Raw genomic sequence first — 12,440 nt, 5'->3', positions numbered from 1 at the left:
ACCCGTGGTGTTTTTTTTTCTTCTATCTTCTTGATACTAGTAGCTTACTTTAGGAGTCAGCAGTGCTGAGCTGACAGTGTCCAGCAGGTCCGTCATTATATAATATATACCTGTCCGGCTGCAGTAGTGATATATATATATTTTTTATATCATTATCATCCAGTCTATATTAGCAGCAGACGCAGTACGGTAGTCCACGGCTGTAGCTACCTCTGTGTCGGCAGTCGCTCATCATCCATAAGTATACTAGTATCCATCCATCTCCATTGTTTACCTGAGGTGCCTTTTAGTTGTGCCAATTAAAATATGGAGACCAAAAATGTTTAGGTTCCAAAAATAGGGAAAGATCAAGATCGACTTCCACCTCGTGCTGAAGCTGCTGCCACTAGTCATGGCCGAGACGATGAAATGCCATCAACGTCGTCTGTCAAGGCCGATGCCCAATGTCATAATACAGAGCATGTAAAATCCAAAACACCAAATATCAGTAAAAAAAGGACTCAAAAATCTAAAAGGAAATTGTCGGAGGAGAAGCGTAAACTTGCCAATATGCCATTTATCACACGGAGTGGCAAAGAACGGCTGAGGCCCTGGCCTATGTTCATGGCTAGTGGTTCAGCTTTACATGAGGATGGAAGCACTCAGCCTCTCGCTAGAAAAATGAAACGACTCAAGCTGGCAAAAGCACAGCAAAGAACTGTGCGTTCTTCGAAATCCCAAATCCACCAGGAGAGTCCAATTGTGTCGGTTGCGATGCCTGACCTTCCCAACACTGGACGTGAAGAGCATGCGCCTTCCACCATTTGCACGCCCCCTGCAAGTGCTGGAAGGACCACCCGCAGTCCAGTTCCTGATAGTCAGATTGAAGATGTCAGTGTTGAAGTACACCAGGATGAGGAGGATATGGGTGTTGCTGGCGCTGGGGAGGAAATTGACAAGGAGGATTCTGATGGTGAGGTGGTTTGTTTAAGTCAGGCACCCGGGGAGACACCTGTTGTCCGTGGGAGGAATATGGCCATTGACATGCCTGGTAAAAATACCCAAAAAATCAGCTCTTCGGTGTGGAAGTATTTCAACAGACATGCGGACAACAGGTGTCAAGCCGTGTGTTGCTTTTGTCATGCTGTAATAAGTAGGGGTAAGGACGTTAACCACCTCGGAACATCCTCCCTTATATGTCACCTGCAGCGCATTCATCATAAGTCAGTGACAAGTTCAAAAACTTTGGGCGACAGCGGAAGCAGTCCACTGACCAGTAAATCCCTTCCTCTTGTAACCAAGCTCACGCAAACCACCCCACCAACTCCCTCAGTGTCAATTTCCTCGTTCCCCAGGAATGCCAATAGTACTGCAGGCCATGTCACTGGCAATTCTGACGAGTCCTCTCCTGCCTGGGATTCCTCCGATGCATCCTTGAGTGTAATGCCTACTGCTGCTGGCGCTGCTGTTGTTGCTGCTGGGAGTCGATCGTCATCCCAGAGGGGAAGTCGGAAGACCACTTGTACTACTTCCAGTAAGCAACTGACTGTCCAACAGTCCTTTGCGAGGAAGATGAAATATCACAGCAGTCATCCTGCTGCAAAGCGGATAACTGAGGCCTTGACAACTATGTTGGTGTTAGACGTGCGTCCTCTATCCGCCGCTAGTTCACAGGGAACTAGACAATGTCTTGAGGTAGTGTGCCCCCGTTACCAAATACCATCTAGGTTCCACTTCTCTAGGCAGGCGATACCGAGAATGTACACGGACGTCAGAAAAAGACTCACCAGTGTCCTAAAAAATGCAGTTGTACCCAATGTCCACTTAACCACGGACATGTGGACAAGTGGAGCAGGGCAGACTCAGGACTACATGACTGTGACAGCCCACTGGGTAGATGTATTGCCTCCCGCTGCAAGAACAGCAGCGGCGGCATCAGTAGCAGGATCTCTCAAACGCCAGCTCGTTCCTAGGCAGGCTACGCTTTGTATCACCGCTTTCCAGAATACGCACACAGCTGAAAACCTCTTACGGTAACTGAGGAAGATCATCGCAGAATGGCTTACCCCAAATTGACTCTCCTGTGGATTTGTGGCATCGGACAACGCCAGCAATATTGTGCATGCATTACATCTGGGCAAATTCCAGCACATCCCATGTTTTGCACATACCTTGAATTTGGTGGTGCAGAATTATTTAAAAATCGACAGGGGCGTGCAAGAGATGCTGTCGGTGGCCAGAAGAATTGCGGGCCACTTTCGGCGTGCAGGCACCGCGTACAGAAGACTGGAGCACCACCAAAAAGACCTGAACCTGCCCTGCCATCATCTGAAGCAAGAGGTGGTAACGAAGTGGAATTCAACCCTCTATATGCTTCAGAGGATGGAGGAGCAGCAAAAAGCCATTCAAGCCTATACATCTGCCCACGATATAGGCAAATGAGGTGGAATGCACCTGTCTCAAGCGCAGTGGAGAATGATTTCAACGTTGTGCAAGGTTCTGCTGCCCTTTGAACTTGCCACACGTGAAGTCAGTTCAGACACTGCCAGCCTGAGTCAGGTCATTCCCCTCATCAGGCTTTTGCAGAAGAAGCTGGAGGCATTGAAGGAGGAGCTAAAACAGAGTGATTCCGCTAGGCATGTGGGACTTGTGGATGGAGCCCTTCATTCGCTTAACCAGGATTCACGTGTGGTCAATCTGTTGAAATCAGAGCACTACATTTTGGCCACCGTGCTCGATCCTAGATTTAAAACCAACGTTGGATCTCTCTTTCCGGCAGACACAAGTCTGCAGCGGTTCAAAGAACTGCTGGTGAGAAAATGATCAAGTCAAGTGGAACTTGATCGGTCAACAGCTCCTCCTTCACATTCTCCCGCAATTGGGGGTGCGAGGAAAAGGCTCAGAATTCCGAGCCCACCCGCTGGCGGTGATGCAGGGCAGTCTGATGCTGACATCTGGTCCGGACTGAAGGACCTGCCAACGATTACTGACATGTCGTCTACTGTCACTGCATATGATTCTGTCACCATTGAAAGAATGGTGGAGGATTATATGAGTGACCGCATCCAAGTAGGCACGTCAGACAGTCCGTACGTATACTAGCAGGGAAAAGAGGCAATTTGGAGGCCCTTGCATAAACTGGCTTTATTCTACCTAAGTTGCCCTCCCTCCAGTGTATACTCCGAAAGAGTGTTTAGTGCCGCCGCTCACCTTGTCAGCAATCGGCGTACGAGGCTACTTCCAGAAAATGTGGAGAAGATGATGTTCATTAAAATGAATTATAATCAATTACTCCTTGGAGACATTCACCAGCAGCAATTGCCTCCAGAAAGTACATGGGGATCTGAGATGGTGGATTCCAGTGGGGACGAATTAATAATCTGTGAGGAGGGAGATGTACACAGTGAAAGGGGTGATGAATCGAACGATGATGATGAGGTGGACATCTTGCCTCTGTAGAGCCAGTTTGTGCAAGGGGAGATTGATTGCTTCTTTTTTGGTGGGGGCCCAAACCAACCAGTCATTTCAGTCACAGTCGTGTGGCAGACCCTGTCGCTGAAATGATGGGTTGGTTAAAGTGTGCATGTCCTGTTTATACAACATAAGGGTGGGTGGGAGGGCCCAAGGACAATTCCATCTTGCACCTCTTTTTCCTTTTTTTCTTCTTTGCGTCATGTGTTGTTTGGGGAGTGTTTTTTGAAGGGCCATCCTGTCTGACACTGCAGTGCCACTCCTAGATGGGCCAGGTGTTTGTGTCGGCCACTAGGGTCGCTTAGCTTACTCACACAGCTACCTCATTGCGCCTCTTTTTTTTCTTTGCGTCATGTGCTGTTGTGGGACTGGGGAGTAGTATTTTGAAGGGCCATCCTGCGTGACACTGCAGTGCCACTCCTAGATGGGCCAGGTGTTTGTGTCGGCCACTAGGGTCGCTTAGCTTACTCACACAGCTACCTCATTGCGCCTCTTTTTTTTCTTTGCGTCATGTGCTGTTTGGGGACTGGGGAGTAGTTTTTTGAAGGGCCAGCCTGCGTGACACTGCAGTGCCACTCCTAGATGGGCCAGGTGTTTGTGTCGGCCACTAGGGTCGCTTAGCTTACTCACACAGCTACCTCATTGCGCCTCTTTTTTTTCTTTGCATCATGTGCTGTTTGGGGACTGGGGAGTAGTTTTTTGAAGGGCCAGTCTGCGTGACACTGCAGTGCCACTCCTAGATGGGCCAGGTGTTTGTGTCGGCCACTAGGGTCGCTTAGCTTACTCACACAGCTACCTCATTGCGCCTCTTTTTTTCTTTGCGTCATGTGCTGTTTGGGGACTGGGGAGTAGTTTTTTGAAGGGCTATCCTGCGTTACACTGCAGTGCCACTCCTAGATGGGCCAGGTGTTTGTGTCGGCCACTAGGGTCGCTTAGCTTACTCACACAGCTTCCTCATTGCGCCTCTTTTTTTCTTTGCTTCATGTGCTGTTTGGGGACTGGAGAGTCGTTTTTTGAAGGGCCAGCCTGCGTGACATTGCAGTGCCACTCCTAGATGGGCCAGGTGTTTGTGTCGGCCACTAGGGTCGCTTAGCTTACTCACACAGCTACCTCATTGCGCCTCTTTTTTTCTTTGCGTCATGTGCTGTTTGGGGAGTGTTTTTTGAAGGGCCATCCTGCGTGACACTGCAGTGCCACTCCTAGATGGGCCAGGTGTTTGTGTCGGCCACTAGGGTCGCTTAGCTTACTCACACAGCTACCTCATTGCGCCTCTTTTTTTTCTTTGCGTCATGTGCTGTTTGGGGACTGGGGAGTAGTTTTTTGAAGGGCCAGCCTGCGTGACACTGCAGTGCCACTCCTAGATGGGCCAGGTGTTTGTGTCGGCCACTAGGGTCGCTTAGCTTACTCACACAGCTACCTCATTGCGCCTCTTTTTTTCTTTGCGTCATGTGCTGTTTGGGGAGTGTTTTTTGAAGGGCCATCCTGCGTGACACTGCAGTGCCACTCCTAGATGGGCCAGGTGTTTGTGTCGGCCACTAGGGTCGCTTAGCTTACTCACACAGCTACCTCATTGCGCCACTTTTTTTCTTTGCGTCATGTGCTGTTTGGGGAGTGTTTTTTGAAGGGCCATCCTGCGTGACACTGCAGTGCCACTCCTAGATGGGCCAGGTGTTTGTGTCGGCCACTAGGGTCGCTTAGCTTACTCACACAGCTACCTCATTGCGCCTCTTTTTTTTCTTTGCGTCATGTGCTGTTTGGGGACTGGGGAGTAGTTTTTTGAAGGGCCAGCCTGCGTGACACTGCAGTGCCACTCCTAGATGGGCCAGGTGTTTGTGTCGGCCACTAGGGTCGCTTAGCTTACTCACACAGCTACCTCATTGCGCCTCTTTTTTTCTTTGCGTCATGTGCTGTTTGGGGAGTGTTTTTTGAAGGGCCATCCTGCGTGACACTGCAGTGCCACTCCTAGATGGGCCAGGTGTTTGTGCCGGCCAATAGGGTCGCTTAGCTTACTCACACAGCTACCTCATTGCGCCTCTTTTTTTCTTTGCGTCATGTGCTGTTTGGGGACTGGGGAGTAGTTTTTTGAAGGGCCAGCCTGCGTGACACTGCAGTGCCACTCCTAGATGGGCCAGGTGTTTGTGTCGGCCACTAGGGTCGCTTAGCTTACTCACACAGCTACCTCATTGCGCCTCTTTTTTTCTTTGCATCATGTGGTGTTTGGGGAGTGTTTTTTGGAAGGGCCATCCTGCGTGACACTGCAGTGCCACTCCTAGATAGGCCAGGTGTTTGTGCCGGCCAATAGGGTCGCTTAGCTTACTCACACAGCTACCTCATTGCGCCTCTTTTTTTCTTTGCGTCATGTGTTGTTTGTGGACTGGGGAGTAGTTTTTTGAAGGGCCAGCCTGCGTGACACTGCAGTGCCACTCCTAGATGGGCCAGGTGTTTGTGTCAGCCACTAGGGTCGCTTAGCTTACTCACACAGCTACCTCATTGCGCCTCTTTTTTTCTTTGCGTCATGTGCTGTTTGGGGACTGGGGAGTAGTTTTTTGAAGGGCCAGCCTGCGTGACACTGCAGTTCCACTCCTAGATGGGCCAGGTGTTTGTGTCGGCCACTAGGGTCGCTTAGCTTACTCACACAGCTACCTCATTGCGCCTCTTTTTTTCTTTGCATCATGTGGTGTTTGGGGAGTGTTTTTTGGAAGGGCCATCCTGCGTGACACTGCAGTGCCACTCCTAGATGGGCCAGGTGTTTGTGTCGGCCACTTGGGTCGCTGAGCTTAGTCATTCAGCGACCTCGGTGCAAATTTTAGGACTAAAAATAATATTGTGAGGTGTGAGGTGTTCAGAATAGACTGAAAATGAGTGTTAATTATGGTTATTGAGGTTAATAATACTATGGGATCAAAATGACCCCCAAATTCAATGATTTAAGCTGTTTTTTAGGTTTTTTTGAAAAAAACACCCGAATCCAAAACACACCCGAATCCGACAAAAAAATTCGGTGAGGTTTTGCCAAAACGCGTTCGAACCCAAAACACGGCCGCGGAACCGAACCCAAAACCAAAACACAAAACCCGAAAAATTTCAAGTGCACATCCCTAATGATTATGTATGCAACTGCATGTACATTTGCAAATGCAGTTTGCATGAGCACAATAAGGTTTTCTGAGGCTATTCACAAGTGTGCACTAGCAAAACATTGTCCATCTATGAAAAAAATTGCATTGCGTACTAGGATGAATCAGGGTCTACAATATGTCTTGTAATTAGATAACCGTTATATAAATACATTTCTTACCTAATTTCTTGTAAGGTACAGTCCGGGTGTTTTAGTCCATCACAAATAAGTTTCACTGCAGAATCCTCCAGTGAGTTAGTTGACAGGTCCAGTGAGATCAGGGACCGATTGGTGATAATAAGAGAGTAAATATCATCACAGCAGGATGACGTCAGTAAACAGCCAGATAACCTAAGGAAAGATGGATGATCTGCTTTAGGTAATTTCTTACTGTATCATTGCCAGCCTCACATTCAGCACGTGGCTACAGATAAAAGAATTATACAGATATAGATGAATGTCACTGAAAATGACTGACTACAGTGGAGGTGCAGTAAATTGGATTTGTGGCTAGCTACTCTCCAGAGTACTGGTCAATGAAATATAATGTGGCTTCAGAATATGTGAAAAATAAATCTCAATGACTTTCCTTGAATAGTAAAAGACATACAGATGGAGCCGCACTCATCTAATGCGGGTCCCTCGCAGACGAGCACTCCCGGCGGGACTAGGTGATCCGGCACCTAGCCCCGCTACGGGAGTGCACAGAGATGCTCCCATTGTAGTGAATGTGGTGTGTTCGTGTCACGGGCACGCACGCGGTCAAGGCACTGCGATGGGCGCCCCTAGGCGGGCGCACCCAGGCACAGATGGAGCCATGATTAACGTGGCTCCATTTGTATCTAACAAAGACATGAGTATTTTTCATGAATCAAGCAATAAATACATCTAAAAAAATGTCGCTTCTAGAAGAGTTCGGTAGGTGGGCTCGACGGGTGTTTTATGTTTTGTTGACATAATGCTTACAGGCAGCATGTTGAGATGCTAACACTGACTCACTTGGTGTGGCAGGTCCTGTGGCTCCAGCTGCTGAAGACTTCCAGCTGATCCAGCAGTGATTCTGAATGTGAATATCACTGACTCTAAAACTCCCTCTAGTGCCTATCCCTAACCCTCCCCCTTCACAGCCAACCATAACTCCCTCTCTATTGCCTATCCCTAACCCTACCCATTCACAGCCAACCGTAACTCTCTCCCTATTGTCTATCCCTAACCCTCCCCCTTCACAGCCAACCCTAACTCCCTCCCTATTGTATATTCCTAACCCTACCCATTCACAGCCAACCCTAACTCTTTCCCTAGTGCCTATATCTAACCCTCCACTTTCACAGCCAACCATAACTCCCTCCCTATTGCCTATCCCTAACCCTCCCCCTTCACAGCCAACCCTAACTCTCTCCCTAGTGCCTATCCCTAACCCTCCCCCTTCACAGCCAACCATAACTCCCTCCCTATTGCCTATCCCTAACCCTCCCCCTTCACAGCCAACCCTAACTCTCTCCCTAGTGCCTATATCTAACCCTACCCTTTCACAGCCAACCCTAACTCTCTCCCTAGTGCCTATCCCTAACCCTCCCCCTTCACAGCCAACCCTAACTCTCTCCCTAGTGCCTATCCCTAACCCTCCCCATTCACAGCCAACCCTAACTCTCTCCCTAGTGCATATCCCTAACCCTCCCCATTCAAAGCCAACCCTAACTCTCTCCCTAGTGCCTATCCCTAACCCTCCCCTTTCACAGCCAACCTGTTATGCACACCAGTGCCTGCAGAAAAGTACAGGTGTCAGGACTGTTATGCACTCCAGTGCCTGCAGGAATGTACTGGTGTTTGAACTGTTATGCAAAACAAATGGACTCACAGACAGACTGGGGAATATGACATAACGTACACAGAAGGTGATATGGTAACAAAATGCACACAAAGTGAACAGAGAAGCCCAGAGGCTAAGGAACTGGGTATCTCCCTTGTTTTAGAACTGCTCAGATGGGAAAAGCAAGATGTTGTGTTTTAATACGTAGAGAACCCGAAATGCTGTTGCTAAGGGCAACAGCGAAACCCTAAAGGGTTACCAACGGGTGTGGCAGTAAACTCCTTGGTCAGAGATGGAATGATAGACACAAGGAGAGTCTCCACAATCCTAATTCTCACTTGCAGTGCACAGGTTCAGCTTACTGCCACTAAACTGACCCCTGACACCTAGCACAGTGAGACAGGATTAGACAGGCAAGTCTTAGAATACAGCCGCAAACTTGCTAAGTTCACAGAGTAGTAACAGAACCCCAGCAAGCTAAACGACTGCCTCCAGTCTTACTGCTAGGTCTGGATTGGCAGAGTGTAATACCAAATCCCCAGGCCTATTTGCAGTAAGCAACAAACAAATACAAAGCTACACAGTACTGGCTAACTTACAGAAACTGACTAACCAACAAAGATTCAGCAGCATCTGCTTACCCTGAAAAGAGGCCTTATAAAGCAGGTGCTGTCCACGCCCCACTCAGACCTCACAGACTGTGAGCACAAAAACCAGCACCGGATCCCCTGCCGTGCACAGAGCCTATAACCACTGCACAGCAAAAGACCCGAACCGGAGTATCAGCTGCGCTCAGGTTACTCCGCTAGCACTTGTCTCCCGGTTGCCATGACGACGTGGCAGCACAGGGCAGGAGACCCTAACAGTACCCCCCCTCTGACGAGGGGTCAAAGAACCCCTACCACCGGGTTTATCGGGGAACTGCGAGAAGAAAGAGCGTATCAGTCTGGGGGCATGAAGATCACAACTGCGCACCCACGACCGCTCCTCCGGGCCATACCCCTTCCAGTGCACCAAAAATGACAACCGACCCCGAACCACCTTGGAGTCAAGAATCCTTTCAACAACAAACTCCCTCTGGCCACGTATCAGAAGAGGGGAAGGTCTTCCACTGGAAGAAGGATTACTATTCGCCCGTTTTAAAAGGGAACAATGAAATGTTTTATTGATACCCAAAGAACGGGGCAGATCTAACTGAAATGCCACCGGATTGATAACCCTGGTGATCTTATAAGGGCCGATGAACCGGGGGCCTAACTTATGAGATGGCTGTCTCAACTTCAAATTCTTGGTAGACAACCAGACGAAGTCTCCTAATTTGAAGCTGCAGGGTCTTTTCCGCTTATCAAAAACCCTTTTGGTCACTAATGACACAGACACAAGGGCTTTCTTCACTTTCCGCCAAATACCTCTAAGGACCGAAACCACAGAGGAACCACCAGGCGTGGAGTCCAGGGGGTCAAAAGAATTGGCCTTAGGATGATGCCCATACACACAAAGGAAGGCGAGAGATCCCTGTAGCAGAGTGAGCCGCGTTGTTATAGGCAAACTCCGCCATGGACAGATGAGCAACCCAGTCAGTCTGACACTTGGAGACATAACACCTGAGGAACTGCTCCAAGCACTGGTTCACCCTTTCAGTCTGCCCATTAGACTGCGGATGGTAGCCCGACGACAAGCTGACAGAAATCTGGAGATCGGAACAAAATGCCCTCCAGAATTTGGCCACAAACTGGGATCCGCGGTCAGAGACCACATCAAGTGGCAACCCGTGGAGACGCACAACATGCAGCATAAATAATTCAGACAGGCGTCTGGCCGATGGCAGCCCAACCAGTGGAACGAAGTGCGCCATCTTCGAAAACCTGTCAACGACAACCCAGATGGCTGTCATCCCCGAGGATTTGGGCAAGTCCACCACAAAATCCATTGAAATGTGGGTCCATGGCTTAGATGGGATAGAGAGTGGATGTAATGGGCCAACAGGAACCCCTCTAGGAGTCTTATTTCGGGCACAGATGTCACATGCTCGAACCCACTGATCTACATCCTTAGCCACCGAGGGCCACCACACCGCCCTAGATAGCAACTCCCGAGTTCTGGCAATACCCGGGTGACCTGCTGACTTCTTGGCATGGAATTCCAGGAACACTCGCTGTCTTAACCTAGGAGGCACAAACAAAAGACCTACCGGAAGGTCTGGAGGAGCCTGCTCCTGTGCTCTAAGGACTAATGATAAGAGGTCCTGGGTAATGCCCACTTTAATACATGATGGGGAAACAATGGGCAACGGCTCCTCGGTGGTCTCCTGGATTGGAGCAAAACTCAGCGAGAGCGCATCAGCCTTGATGTTTTTTGACCCAGGGCGATATGTTATCAAAAAATTAAAGCGAGCAAAAAACAAAGCCCATCGTGCCTGCCTGGCATTGAGACGCTTCGCTGACTCTAAATATGCCAGATTCTTATGGTCAGTGAGAATTGAGACCACAAACTTAGCCCCCTCAAGCCAGTGTCTCCATTCCTCGAGTGCATCCTTAATAGCCAGCAATTCCCGGTTACCCACGTCATAATTCATCTCGGCAGGCGAAAATTTACGGGAAAAGTAAGCACAGGGATGAAGGCGATTATCAGACACTCCCATCTGAGAAAGCACTGCCCCAATACCCATCTCAGAGGCATCCACCTCCACCACAAAAGGACGCTCTGGATCTGGGTGTCGCAGCACCTTGGCCGAAACAAATGCCCTTTTGAGACGGGCAAAAGCCGCTTTAGCCTCACAAGACCAGTGAGCAACATCCGCCCCTTTCTTAGTGAGTGCCACCAAGGGCGCCACTATAGACGAAAATCCAGCGATAAATCGTCTATAAAAATTCGCAAAGCCCAGGAAACGCTGAAGCGCCTTCAAACTAGTGGGCTGCACCCAATCCAGGACTGCCTGTACCTTGGAACCCTCCATTTGGAAACCTTCTGGGGAGATAATATATCCTAGAAATGCGATTTGCTGAACTTCAAATTCGCACTTCTCCAGCTTCGACCCAAGCCGGTGGTCTCTGAGTTTCTGGAGGACTAAGCGTACATGCTTCCGATGTTCCTCCAGGGAATGGGAGAAGATTAGGATGTCATCTAAGTATACAACTAAGAATCTATCCAAATATTCCCTGAGCACATCATTCATGAAATCCTGGAAGACTGCCGGGGCATTACAGAGCCCAAAAGGCATCACCAAATATTCATAATGCCATGAGTGGGTATTAAAGGCAGTCTTCCATTCATCCCCCTCTCTTATTCGGATTAGATTGTACGCACCGCGTAGGTCAATCTTAGAAAAAATGGTGGCAGTACGAAGCTGGTCAAACAAGACCGAAATGAGAGGCAGTGGGTATGAGTTTTTAATCATGATACGGTTCAATTCCCTGAAGTCGATGCAGGGTCGCAACAAACCGTCCTTTTTACCCACGAAGAAGAACCCCGACCCAACTGAAGACTGTGAAGGTCTGATAAATCCCTTAGCCAAGTTCTCCTGAATGTACTCTGCCATAGCCTGAGTCTCAGGACGTGACAGGGAGTACAACCTGCTCTTGGGAAGCTTAGCATTTGGCAACAAATCAATGGCACAGTCATAGGGGCGATGGGGAGGTAGTACCTCTGCAACTTTTTTGGAGAACACGTCCGCAAAATCTGCATAACACCCTGGCAATCCTGGCAAACTTAGCTGTGAGAGCCTGACTGGAAGGCTCAAGCAACTCCTGAAACAATCAGTACCCCAACTAAGAATCTCCCCAGAGACCCAGTCAAATTGAGGATTGTGGGCCCTTAACCAGGGTAACCCCAACACCAATGGGGCAAAAGTACAGACAGTCACATAAAAGGACAATTTTTCAGAGTGTGTGGCTCCAATAAACAAAGAAATCTGGGTAGTGCAAGAGGTAATTTTACCTTGGGATAATGGTTCCCCGTTTAACCCACAAATCTCAATTTCCGATGCCAAGGGTACTAAGGGAACAGAGTGTTTCAGGGCGAATTGGCGGTCCATAAAAAACCCGTCGGCCTCACTGTCCACAA

The 12,440-nt window shown here is 49.0% G+C and overlaps 1 protein-coding gene across 1 annotated transcript in view; it reads right to left on the bottom strand.

Annotated features, from left to right (window-relative positions):
• Positions 1-12,440, bottom strand: part of LOC135054727 (NACHT, LRR and PYD domains-containing protein 3-like) — a 268,241-nt gene that overhangs the window by 30,649 nt on the left and 225,152 nt on the right. The window contains exon 10 of the mRNA XM_063958023.1: positions 6,749-6,919. Within this exon, the coding sequence (XP_063814093.1) occupies positions 6,749-6,919 (171 nt within the window). The remainder of the gene's footprint in view (positions 1-6,748; positions 6,920-12,440) is intronic.

The sequence above is a fragment of the Pseudophryne corroboree genome, chromosome 3, assembly GCF_028390025.1.
Source record: "Pseudophryne corroboree isolate aPseCor3 chromosome 3, aPseCor3.hap2, whole genome shotgun sequence".
Classification (NCBI taxonomy): Eukaryota; Metazoa; Chordata; class Amphibia; order Anura; family Myobatrachidae; genus Pseudophryne; species Pseudophryne corroboree.
Note: the sequence above shows the minus strand (reverse complement) of the source record. Positions and strands in the feature narration are given on the sequence as shown.